At 38.7% G+C, this 13175-nt stretch overlaps 1 protein-coding gene across 7 annotated transcripts in view; it reads left to right on the plus strand.

The window, feature by feature from the left end:
• The window catches only part of CFAP61 (cilia and flagella associated protein 61), a 354209-nt gene that overhangs the window by 286894 nt on the left and 54140 nt on the right, over window positions 1-13175 (plus strand). For all 7 annotated transcript variants that reach the window (XM_045194437.2, XM_053927357.2, XM_045194438.3 and 4 more), the window contains 2 exons: window positions 1387-1714; window positions 3758-3849. In XM_045194437.2, the coding sequence (XP_045050372.2) occupies window positions 1387-1714; window positions 3758-3849 (420 nt within the window). The remainder of the gene's footprint in view (window positions 1-1386; window positions 1715-3757; window positions 3850-13175) is intronic.

The raw sequence follows: 13175 nt of genomic DNA on the forward strand, positions 1-13175 counted from the left end.
AATTTCGTTTAACTTTAATTAATTTAGACTTAAGTTTACAGTTATTACATGACTAGTCGCTACCACAGGATCATTCATATTCATGTACCATTCATAGGTTTGAGGAAGGGTTATGGAAGGTGGATACTTTGGGCCCAGAGCAGCTAGTTTTTGTACAGAATGGGGCAAGTAAGGTGAGTAAAGCAGGCATGTGAAGGAAGCAGGGAGGTGGCCATGAGTATGGTGAGGATCCATATTACGTTTATTTTTAGTGTGCTTCAAATAGGGTGGCAAATTATAGTTAGGTAAAAATTAAATGATTGAGCTTATCTCAACTGCTTCAATAACATTTGAAGACTTAAAAACAACTAACTTGGACTTTTTAACGACTTTCAACACCAACATAGAAAATAATGTTCAGATGAGCATAAGAAAGTATTGAAATTGGGGCAGAGAATGGAGAGGGCATATAGATCACTTCTAAGGAGCATGCAGAGGGCTTGGTGACCCTTCTATAAGTATTTATTCAATGACTGTGCCATACCAGGGCAGGAGGAAACAAGAAAGTAGCCCAGACATGGTAGATGCAGAGGCTGATGAGGCTATTGTCTTCTCTGGAGCATCTTGCATGGATGAGTTTTGGGGGTTTAAAAGGCCAGGAATGGGGCAACTTGAAGATTCAAGATTAGATGAAATGACTCTAAGAAGGATCCTAGAGAGACCTAAGTGTCAGACACAGGAAAAGGAGAAGAAGATGGAAGGAGGCTGAGATAGAGCTATTTAAAATACAGGAGAATGAGGGAAAATGGTGTCTCTATGAATTATAAAACTCCTTGTGGGGAAAAAAATACTGACTTTTGTGATAGCTATTCCATCATTTGGCATCCCTCTCTACACTGGATGTCTAGATTGATTGATAAAAACAAAAGAGTTCATGTCCTGGCCAGGTGGCTCAGTTGGTTGGAGTATCTACACCAAAAGGTTGCAGGTTTGATCTCCAGTTAGGGCGTGTACAGGAGGCAACTAATCCATGTTTCTCACATCGATGTTTTTCTCTCTCTCTCTCTCTCTCCCTCTCCTTTCCTCTCTCTAAAAATCAATAAACATATTCTCAGGTGAGGATTAAAAAAACATTAAAAAATGAAAATAAAAGAGTGACATTGGGTGATCTTAATTTGTTCTTCATGGCAAACAGGAGTGTCTGTCCATCTCTCTCTCTCTCTCTCTCTCTCTCTCTCTCTCTCTCTCTCTCTCTTCCACCCACACACACACCAATATGACAAACATTTAGTAGATTTAGATTTTTTGTGTGTGTTCTACAAATAATAAAATCCCCTGTTGACTGTTCACAATCTTGGGAAAGTAAAGAGTGATAACTAAGTAACAACATAATTGTTCACTTTGTAGATATTCTTCAGCTTCTGTGAGAAGAATGTGGATTACAAAACATTTAAAGCACTCAATGATGCATGCCTTGTCTATGATGGCCGACTTGTGATTGATACAAACTTCCATACCAATGACATAGCCATCAGAGCTGCTGGCTCCCTCACCAAATTCTCCAATAGATATTATTCGAATGAGTGGACTCACAGCAGCTTCAGTTCCAAAGAAGTTGGCTTCCAGCTGGCAGCAGCTATGCTCAATCTCTTTGATCCAACCCTCGAACCTGTGACTGAACCGCCAGCTGATCTCGACCAACTCATCCCCATGTACAAGGGAGCCAAGATCCAAGGTGTGTAGTAGGCCACCTTCTTCCCCCTGATGAAGCCACCAGTTGGATCTGAGCCAATGCTCAGGGCAGCCCTCCATCCTTCTCTTAGGCTTGGTGAGGAAACTCCTCTGTCTCTCAGTGGGTTTGCAGAGACAGGTGAGGGCTCCCTCTCATTTTTTAAGTATTTATTATGGGCCTGACATTATTATTAATATAGTCTTTTGCATTTGAGCATTTATTATGGACTACATAATAACTGTGGTCCCATTTTACATATAAGTTAAAATATTGGAGTATGATCAGTAACTTGCCCAGAGGTTACTCACAACTGGTCACAATGGTGTGATGCTTTGACATCTCACCAAACTTTCATTCTCACTGTAAGTTCAGAGATAAAGACACCTTTCCAAGCATCCCGGCCTTTAGCCTGATATCTTAGTGGATAAGCCAAACCATTTGCAGTTGTCAACAGTCCACATTCATCTGCTAAGCCTTGTTGATCTCTGAGGAGATCATTATATAAGTAACATGGGATTCCTTTATGGTTAGGAGTTGAGAGATACCTTTGAAAATACTGTCTTTGAAAAAAAAAATAATACTGTCTTTGAACATGGTAGACTTTCTACCAGAAAAATGCATATATTTACAAAGTTTTGTTCATTTCCAGAAGGTTGAAGGTCTACTACCCAAAGCCACCCATAGACCCCCTAAGGTGTCCACAGACCCTAAGACAGTAACTAGAATATCACTCTAAAGAGACAAAAGCCCTACATCGCAGACCTCATTTTTTTCTACCTATCTACATGGCTTCAAGGAGTCCTGTTCTGCTTCTCATTCTCAGTGAGACCTTCGGAAAGATGGAGGCTGTGGGAAAAAGGAAGAGATGGGATGGGTGCCAGAGACCAGAGTTAGGTCAGGCTCATACTTCTGGGACAAACTAGAAATATTAAGAATTTGAAAACAGTATGGAGTTACCTTGAAAAATTACAAATGGAACTGCCTTTTAATCCAGCGATCCCACTTCTGGGAATATACCCTAAGAATCCTGAAATACCAATCAGAAAGAATATATGCATCCCTGTGTTCATAGCAGTGTTACTTACAATAGCCAAGATCTGAAAACGGCCCAAGTGCCCCATCATGGATTAGTGGATAAAAAAGCTGTGGCACATTTATACATGGAATACTATGTGGCCATAAAGAAATAAGGAACTCTTACCCTTTGAAACAGCATGATGGACCTGGAGATTATGCTAAGTGAAATAAGCCAGTCAGAGAAAGACATAACGTATGATCTCACTTATATGTGGAATCTAATGAACAAAGTAAACTGATGAACCAAATAGAACCAGAGGTATGGATACATGGAACAGACTGACAGATCTCAGAGGGGAGACGGCTGAGAGTGGAGTGTTAGATAAAAGAAAGTGAAGAGATTAGCCAAAGAACAGATATGTATAGCCTGTGGACACGGACAATAGTGTGGTGAAGGCCAGGGAGAAGGGGTGGGGGCTGTGTGGGGTGGGCAAAGAGGGGTGGGGAGTGGAATGGGGGACATCTGTAATAGTATCAACAATAAAAAAAGAATGTGATAATGATAGTTTCCTAAAACAGTGGACAAGAAATTTATTGATTTTCTTTATAAAATTCACTTTTAAAATATTTTGGTTAAATATGAGAGGGGTGATGAGAGATGGAAAAACCACTGCAACAGTTAAAGATTCTAAAGATCTGGTTGTGGCTTTGACAGGTATAAGGCAGAGTAACAGGAGTTATGAGAAATTACAGAGTACACAGGATCAGCTTGGCACATCTTGGAGCACTATTAGCTACATTATGGGATGTAATGGCACATTCATATTGATTTTGTTAAGTAAAGCCCAACCATCCCAGGGAGTCCCTTGCTAATAGCAGTACTTTAGTGGGAAAGTTTGAGTGGCATACACCCTTATAGGCATCTCCATTTGTCTTGTCCTACAGATATAAGCTCACCAACCTTATTAACATGTTACCCCCCTTATTAACAACTAAATTAAAATGTGGAAAACTTGCCATTTCTTCTAGGAGGCATTCTTCCTGGGTCTTACCATTATCTGCATATTGCCAAGCCTGCCATTCTAACTCCCTTGGAAGTACAAATGGCCCAGCCTGATTTTGTAAGTATTATTCTTGAATTTCATTTTACTTTCCAATATGACACTTAGTTTATAAGGGGTGAATTCTTTATTCAGATCTTTGGCATAATGTATCGATTTATGCATCAAAAAGCCACTGTGGTAGCCCGCTCCTAAGATGGCCCTCAGTGACTCCTGCCTCTTGGTGTTCATGCCCCTTTGTGGTCCCCTCACAGTGAATAGGGCTGATCTGTGTAGCTAACAAGATATTGTGGAAATGACAGTTTGGGTCTTCCAAGGCTAGGTTATGAAAATATTACAGCTTCTTACTTGCATCCTCCTAGATGACTTACTGCCCTGATTGTTGGGTCTGGTAGGCAACCCATGGTAGGAGTCCATGTGTTAAGGATTTAAGGATTCCTGCACTGCAGTCATTAGGCAGCTGCCTTAGGAGTAGATCCTTCAGCCCCAGTCAAGCCTTTAGATGATGCAGCCCCTGCCACCATCTTGACTACACACTGATGAGAGGCCATGAGCCAGAATGCCCCAGCTAAGCTACTCACAATTTCTTACTCTCAAAGACCAAGGTAATAAAAGTTTATGGTTGTTTTGAGTCACTAATTGTTTTTTAATAGATTTTTAAAAGAAGTTTTAGGTTCATAGCAAAATTGAGAGGAAGGTACAGAGATTTCCTATTTATCCCTGCCCCCATTCATGCAAACTGTCTTCATTATCAACATCTCCAATCAGGGTGACATTTGTTGAGACTGATGAACTTAAATTGACACATCATTATCAACCAAAGTCTACAGTTTACAGTAGGGTTCACTCTTAGTGTTGTACACTCTAGAGGTTTGAACAAATGTATAATGACCTGTGTCCATCATTATAGTATCATACAGAGTAGTTTCTGTATGATACTTGCCCTAAGTAGTTTCCCTAAGAATCCTCTGTGCTCCACCTATTCATCCCTCTCTCCCACTTAACCCCTGGCACCCACTGATCTTCTTACTGTCTCCATTGTTTTGCCTTGTCCAAAATGCCATATTATTGGAATCATATAGTATGTAGCCTTTTCAAGTTGGCTTTTTTCACTTAGTAATATGCATTTGTGCTACTGGCTTGAGAGCTCTTTTCTTTTAGTATTCCATTGAGAGCTCTTTTCTTTTAGTACATTCCAATGTATCACAGCTTACTTCTCCATTCACCTATTGAAGAACATCAAGCCACTAAATGACACATCAATAGATAACTAAAGTAACCATCTTTGTGGCAACATAGCAAGGAAATTGCATAGCGTCTGGAATGTATGTGCAGACCTTGTTGTTCTCCTGCACCCCCTGAATTACACCAGAAGGATCATCGAAAAGGTACAGAAGTGTGATGGGGGATGTCACTGGGCTCAAGGTAACCAGAAAGAGCACATGTGGTTGGTCAGTTGGCACGCTCCTCAAATAAGATTCTCTAATAAAAGGCCCCAAACTTGTATTTGTTGTCAACTGGGGGTTTCCTTTCTGATGTGTCATGTTTACTTTTTTGTCAGTGAGGCAGAAACTAAAAGTTGACAGCTTAACCTCTATTTCCATTTTCTTATCCTTAGTATTTTTGGTGTCAGTGATACAACCAACTTAAACACATTTCCCAAATTCCCTTGAGACTAGGGCCATCCATATGGCAGGTTCTGATCAATGAGATGTTAGTGGAAGCTGTTGGAAAATTCCTCAAAACACAGGTGGGCTCACATTGTACAGACTATTGTCCTCTCCCACTCTGCCTTCAGGAAATGAGCATCCCAGCTCTTCCATTTAATTTTCAATGGACTTTGGACAAGGTATTCAATTTCTCTGACATCTGTGATTATTAGGGATCCTATATAGAGTAACATTGCCTTTTGGGAGCAAAATAGGTGACCAGTCAATGGTGGATGCTGTTAATTGTAATTCTAGATAAATAATGAAATCTGTTTCTTCCATGGAAAGGGAAAATGCTCTGTGTTTAAAACTTATTTCCCTTGGGCCTCTCCCAAATTCTTTTGGGTGTGCTTTGTATATATGGTCTGATGAAAAATTTTCTTACAAATAAAGGATCATAATAAGTGATGTTCCAGTTTCTATTGCTATGTAACAAAACTTCGCTTCTTGAAGTAACCATTTGATTCTGCTCAGATTCCTTGGGTCAAGAATTCAGACAGAGCACAGTGGGAAGGGCTTGTCACGCACGCTTCCACAATGTCTGGAGCTTCAGCCCAGAAGGCTAGAAGATTAGGGGTGACACAATGTTAGATCCTCTGAGGGATTATTCACCTGGGCTGGGATGACTCAGACACAGAGTGCTGACCAGAGTATCACACCTGGGCTATCCATGTGGCCTGGCTTCTGCATAGCATGGCAGCCTCAAGTAGTTAGATTTCTCAGGTGACAGCTCAGGGCTCTGAGTGCAAGTGTCCCCACTAGCAAGTTGGTAGCTGCATCACTTTTCATGACCCAGCCTCGAAAGTCACACAGCATATTTCCCTCACATCCTCAGTTGTTGCAATCACAGCCCACCAGAACTTAAGGAGAGAGGACATAGAGTTCATCTCTCAATGGGAAGAGTATCAAGGTCATATTATAAAAGAGTATGTGGGATAGAGGATATTGTTGTGGCCATCTTTGGAGAATACAATCTGCCACTGATAAGATGGGGCATTAGATGAACAGGATGAAGCCCAGATGACGTGTTCGGAGGCTGAGCACTTTGTTCATCGTAGATAAATACCTGGAGACAAATATGAACAAGAGCTAGAAAATACTGGACTTCGTTTCAGACAGAACCAGGTTCTTCAAGGACACTGTGATTTCCTACATGCAGTGTAATTTATGTATGAACCACTGGCTGTCTCTGAATAAAATCAGAGGAGGAGCCAAAGGGATTTTTAAATAATGAGAGTTTTAATAAAAATGCAACTTTAATAGATTCTTTGGCTGGTGCTATGACAGTATTTGAATAGGACCCCTGACTTTAATTAACTATATTGCCAGGTGGGCCTCCTTTTTAATTAGTACAGAAGATCTAAACAGATTTTTTTCTATTTTATTATCCAAAATGTAAATAAATAAATAAATGTAGATTCCATGACAATCTTTTGGAGTTGTAATTAATTTTGTTAAGTAAAATTGTTGTTACCAAAATGGTCAGGAAGTCACCTAAATATAGCCAGTTGATTGAGAACAGAGTCTATTGAACAATATTTTAATAAAGAAACTAAATTACTATTCTTACAATAAATGTAGTATATATTAGTCTTATCAGACTTTTATATCACTCATGAATTGAAATATTTAAGTAAGAAGTTACTTTAGTATAACCAGAGACATTGTAGTTAAGAACAATCTAACGATAGCCAGAGAGGAGTGGGGAGGGGACAGTGGGGAGAGGGGTTTACAGGAACTACTATAAAAGACACATGGACAAAATCAAGGGGGAGGGTGGAAGTGGGGGAGGGAGGTGGGTTTGGCTGGGGTGGGGTGGAGGGATGAGGAGAAAATGAAGACAACTGTAATTGAATAACAATGAAAATTTTTTTAAAAAGAAGAAGTGACTTTAGTAATTCATGAGCTTCATGAGAGCTAACCTGACAAAAGGAAGAAAGGGGCCTCCAAGTCGTTTTCAAAATGAGCTAATTTACAGATTCCAGTCCACATGCTTTGTTGGCTTATACACCACAGAGTAAAGAAATTTGTCACAACAAATTCTGCTTTGGATACCGTTAATTTAAAATTGTGTATTCATCATAAGAGCTGGGAACTTAATTTCTTGTACACCGAGTCTGATTAATCCTGTGTTTTCCATTTGGCATGAATTCCAGAGCCATTTTCCAACCTTCATCACAATCATAAAGGAACTTGAAAGGGTAATTGTATCCAAAGAGAAAGAAAAAGAAACACACCAGAACCAGTTACTCCATTATGATCTTAAATTCAAAATCCAAATTTCCTAACAATCCCGCAGAATTGGAAAGTCTATGAAGTCATCATTATAATCCCTAGAATCCCTCATGGGATAGCAGGGCTGGAAGCTGCCTTGTCATTAGTGGAGCAATTTTCTGTGAGGAGGGGCAGAAGTGTTCTGGATGTCAATGGATTTTCCCAGTCTGTCAGCAACTGTATAGGAATGACCTAAGAAATTTAGATAGTCTGCCCAGCCCTACAAAGGTAATCTGTGTCTGAGAAAGCCATCTGTAGGTGAATTGTCTTTAATGTTGATACAAAATATTTTGAAGTGTTCCAAATTCCCAGAATGCTCCCCACCCCAGTTATGTTAACAGAGTGCCAAATCTCAATAAGTAGACACAATTACTATTTTTGTTAATATTAGCTATCATAGCACAAGTCATTTCTGTCTCTACAGTCTGGCTACTTTTTGCATTCTTTAAACCCCTGTAACTATGATGGGCTAAAAGATACAAAGGCAACCCAAAAATTATAATTCAATTTTAAATTAAAAAATAAGACCCAAAAAACCCTCCCAAACAAATACATCAAGGTAAGAAATCATTGAAAAGATGCTGACAACATGGCCCTTTTGAAACAGGCTGACATCGAAGAGCCCATATGCTCAGGCTCCTTGCTGTCAGCCAGCAGCCTGCCAGGGCTCCACGTCATGGTAGCCTGAGTCTTGAGGTGCTCAGCTTTGGCCAAACCATCCCCCCTAAACATAGGTTCTTTGTGAGAAGAAGGTGGAGTATTTAGTGATATACTGCCAAGTCAATTTTGTCAGCTACATGGACAGATCTCAAGGTGTGCACCTTTGATGCCTGGGCTCCCTTTCTTATAAAGAACTTTTAAAGAGGAGGAGGATAAAGGGCCAAGACCTTGTGGAATGGCTGACTCTGTTCTCCAGGGAACCCTGAAGAAACCTGGTGCTAAAACTATGGCAGAGCTGTTGGCAGGCCCCTCTGTCCTGGACCCGCAGCCACCCTACTACCAAGATGAGGGAGTGACCCCTCTTCAGATACTCATTCAACTTTTCCACCAAGGCATCCCTGCTGCAAAGTGGCTTCCCAGCCTACAAGTGAGAAGGTGGATCAGGGACTAAGCCTAAAGCTGCTGGCACCAAATGCAAATGGTCTTTAAAGTCTTGTATTAAAAAGGTACATGAAGAACACATTCTTCACTGTCACGCGTGTGTGTGTGTTTAATCCAGAAATAGTGTTTGCTATGATGGGCCACTAAGTAAAATTGATGCCAGGACTATTCTATGATGCCAAGTGCCCCAATCTGATGTGTCCATTGCTTAGTCTGAAAAGTCAAGAATTCTGGACTCACTCCGTTCCTTCCTTTTTCTTCTGCTTTCTGTTTCACTTCTTTTTCTTTCAATTTTTTTCACCAAAAGTCTAGTTCCTTGCCCCAGCACAGCCAGAGTATTTAAAAATAACTTATCATTTTAGAAGTAGTAGTCACTGTTTAAAAATTAGAAATGATATAATTGTTCATAATATTTTCTTACAATTCTTTGTACTTCTTTGGTGTCAGGTGTTATTTATTCTCTTTCATTTCTGATTTTATTTATTTGGGTCCTTTCCCTTTTTTTCTTGATGAGTCTGATTAAAGGCTTGTCAATTTTATTTATCTTTTCAAAGAATCGGCTATTGGATTCATTGATCTTTTGTACAGTTTTTTTTTAGACTATTTCTTTTATTTCTGCTCTGGTCTTTTTTATTTCCTTCCTTCTACTCACTGGGCTTTGTTTGTTGTACTTTTTCAAGTTCCTTTAAATGTGAAGTTAGAGAAAACGCAGACAAGTGTAATTGAACAACAATAAAAAAAAATGTTTAAAAAAATAAATAAATGTGAAGTTAGATGTTTATTTGAGTTCTCTCTCTCTCTCTCTCTCTCTCTCTCTCTCTCTGTCTCTTTGACATATGCCTGTAATGCTATAAATTTCCCTCTTAGGATCGCTTTCCCAATGTCTCACAGATTTTGGATTCTTGTGTTCTCATTTTCATTTGTTTCAAGGTATCTTTTGATTTCTTCCTTCATCTTACTGTTGACCCATTCATTGTTTCATTACCTATTATTTAGCTTCCATGTCTTTGCATGTTTTTCAGTGTTCTTCCTGTGATTGATTTCTAGTTTCATAGCATTGTGGTCAGAAAACATGCTGGATATGATTTCACTCTTCTTAGATTTATTGAGACTTGTTTTGTGTCCTAATATGTGGTCTATCCTAGAAACGTTTCATGTGCACTTGAAAAGTATGTATATTCTGCTGCTATGGGGTGAAATGCTCTGAAGATACCAATTAAACCCATTTGATCTAGTGTGTCATTTAAGGCCACTGTCTACTTGTGGATTTTCTGTCTGGGAGATCTATACATTAAAGTCAATGGGGTGTCAAATCCCATTTTAAAGTCAAATCCCCTACTATGACTGTGTTTCTGTCAATCTCTCCCTTTATGTCCATCAAGGTTTTCTTTACATATTTAGGTGTTCTTAGGTTGGGTACATAAATGTTTACTAGGGTTATATCTTCTTGTTGGTTTGTTACCATTATGTAGTGTCCTTTGTCTCTTACTATAGCCTTGGTTTTAAAGTCTATTGTGTTGGATATAAGTAATGCTACCCTAGCTTTTTTTTTTCCTTTCCATCTGCATGAAGTATCTTTTTTTCATTCCTTTACTTTTAGTCTGTGTGTATCTTTTGATCTGAGATAGGGCTCTTGGAGACAGCATATATATGAGTCTTGTTTTCTTATCCATTCAGCTACCCTATGTCTTTTGGTTAGAAGGTGTAAGCCATTTACATTTAAGGTGATTGTTGATAGATACGTATATAGTGCCAATTTATTACTAGACTATTTTCTTCTGTTTTTTTTTTCTTTCCCCTTTTTTTTTTTCTTCTTCTTAAAGAAAGCCCTTTAACGTTTGTTGCAGTACTGGTTTGGCATTAACAAATTCATTTACCTTTTTCTTGTCTGGGAAGCTCCTTATTTTTCAATCGATTTTAAATGATAACATTGCTAGGCAAAGTAGCCTTGGTTGTAGGCCTTTGCTTTTCATCACCTTGAATATTTCACACCACTACCTTCTGTCCTGAAATGTTTCTATTGAGTAAGCAGATAACAGTTTTGTTGGTGCTCCCTTGTAGGTAACTACCTGCTTTTCTCTTGTGGCTTTGAGGATTCTCTCTTTGTCTTTAAGACTTGATTTAAAATTAAATTAAGCTTTTAATTTTAATTATGATGTGTCTCAGTGCAGGCCTCTTTGGGTCCAATTTGTTTGGGACTCTCTGAGCTTACTGGGCTTGTGTGTCTTCTTCCTTCACCAGATTAGGGAAGTTTTCAGTCATTATTTCTTCAAATACATTCTCAATCCCTTACTTGCTCTCTTTACCTTCTGGAATTCCCATGTTGCGGATGTTATTATGCTTCATGTTGTCCAAAATGTTTCTAAGTGCTCCTCATTTTTAAAAATTATTTTTTCCTCTTGCTGCTCTGCCTGGGTGTTTTTTCTACCTTGTCTTCCAAAACATTCAATCTTCTGCTTCATCTAACCTACTGTTCATTCCTTCCAGTGTATTCCACCAAGACACTACTAAAACTGATAAATGAATTCAGCAAAGTGACAGGGTACAAAATTAATATCAAGAAATCAGTTGCATTTTTATATGCCAATAACAAACTAACAGAAAGAGAAATTAAGAAAACAATCCATTCACATTTGCTACAAAAAGAAAAAAATACCTAGGAATAAACCTAGTCAAGGATGTAAAAGACCTGTACCTGGAAAATTATACTACACTAAAGAAAGAAACTGAAGAAGATACAAATAAGTGGAAGCACATACCATGTTCATGGATAAGAAGAATTAACATCATTAAAATGTCCATTCTACCCAAAGCAATCTATAGATTCAGTGCAATTCCTACCAAAATTCCAATGATGTATTTCATAGAACTAGAACAAATATTTCAAACATTTATATGGAACCACAAAAGGCCCACATAGTAACAGCAATCCTGAGAAAGAAGAAAAAAGTTGGAGGAGTCATTCTACCTAGTATGAAACTATACTATTCATAGTAATCAAAACAGCAGAATAGAGAGCCCAGAAATAGACCCACACCTTTACAGCCAAATAATATTTGACAGAGGAAGCAAGCACATAAAATGGGCTGAAGACAGTCTATTCAATAAATGGTGTTGGCCATGGAGGGAACTGGAGAGCATTATGCTAAGTGAAATAAGCCAGGCACTGACGGACAAATACCATATGATCTCACCTTTAACTGGAACATAATCAACAGAAGAAAAAAAGGAAACAAAATATAACCAGAGACATTGAAGTTAAGAACAATCTAACAATGGTGAGGGGGGAGTGGGGAGGGGACAGTGAGGAGAGGGGATTACAGGAACTACTATAAAGGACACATGGACTAAATCAAGGGGGAGGGTGGAGGTTGGGGACGGAGGGGGGTTTGGCTAGGGTGGGGTGGAGGAATGGGGAGAAAAGGCATACAACTGTAATTGAATAACAATAAAAATTAAAAATAAATAAATGGTGTTGGGAAAATTGGAAATATATGTGCAGAAAAATGAAACTAGACCACCTTCTTATATCACACACAAGAATAAACTCAAAATGAATCAAAGACTTAAATGTTATACCTGAAACCATAAAAGTCATAGAGGAAAACATAGAAGCAAAATCTTGGACATTGCTTGTAGCAATATTTTATCCAGGCAAGGGATACAAAAGAAAAGATCAACAAATTGGACTACATCAAACTAAAAAGGGTTTGCAGAGCAAAGGAAATCATAAAAAAAAAAATAAGAAGACAACCACAGAATGGGAGAAATCATTCACCAATATTTTTGACACAGGGTGAATATCCAGAATTTATGACGAACTTATGAAACTCAACACCAAAAAAACCCAAACAAACCAATTAAAAAATGGGCAAAGGACCTGAACAGACGCTACTCCAAGGAAGACATACAGAGGGCCAACAGACATATAAAAAGATGCTCAATGTAACTAATCATCAGAGAAATGCAAATTAAAACCACAATGATATATCATGTCATACCTATCAGAATGGCTATCATCAATAAATAAACAACAAGTGCTCTTGACCATGTGGAGAAAGGGGAAGCCTTTTGCCCTGTTGGTGGGAATGTGGACTGGTGCAGCCACTGTGGAAAGCAGTATGGAGATACCTCAAAAAACTGAAAATGGATCTGCCTTTTCACCCAGTAGTCCCACTTCTGGGAATATATACAAAGAAACCCAAAACACTAATTCAAAAGAACATAAGCACCACTATATTCATTGCAGTGTTACTTACAATCATCAAGATACGGAAGCAACCCAAGTGTCCATCAGTAAAT

The sequence above is a fragment of the Desmodus rotundus genome, chromosome 6 (assembly GCF_022682495.2).
Source record: "Desmodus rotundus isolate HL8 chromosome 6, HLdesRot8A.1, whole genome shotgun sequence".
NCBI classification, from domain to species: domain Eukaryota; kingdom Metazoa; phylum Chordata; class Mammalia; order Chiroptera; family Phyllostomidae; genus Desmodus; species Desmodus rotundus.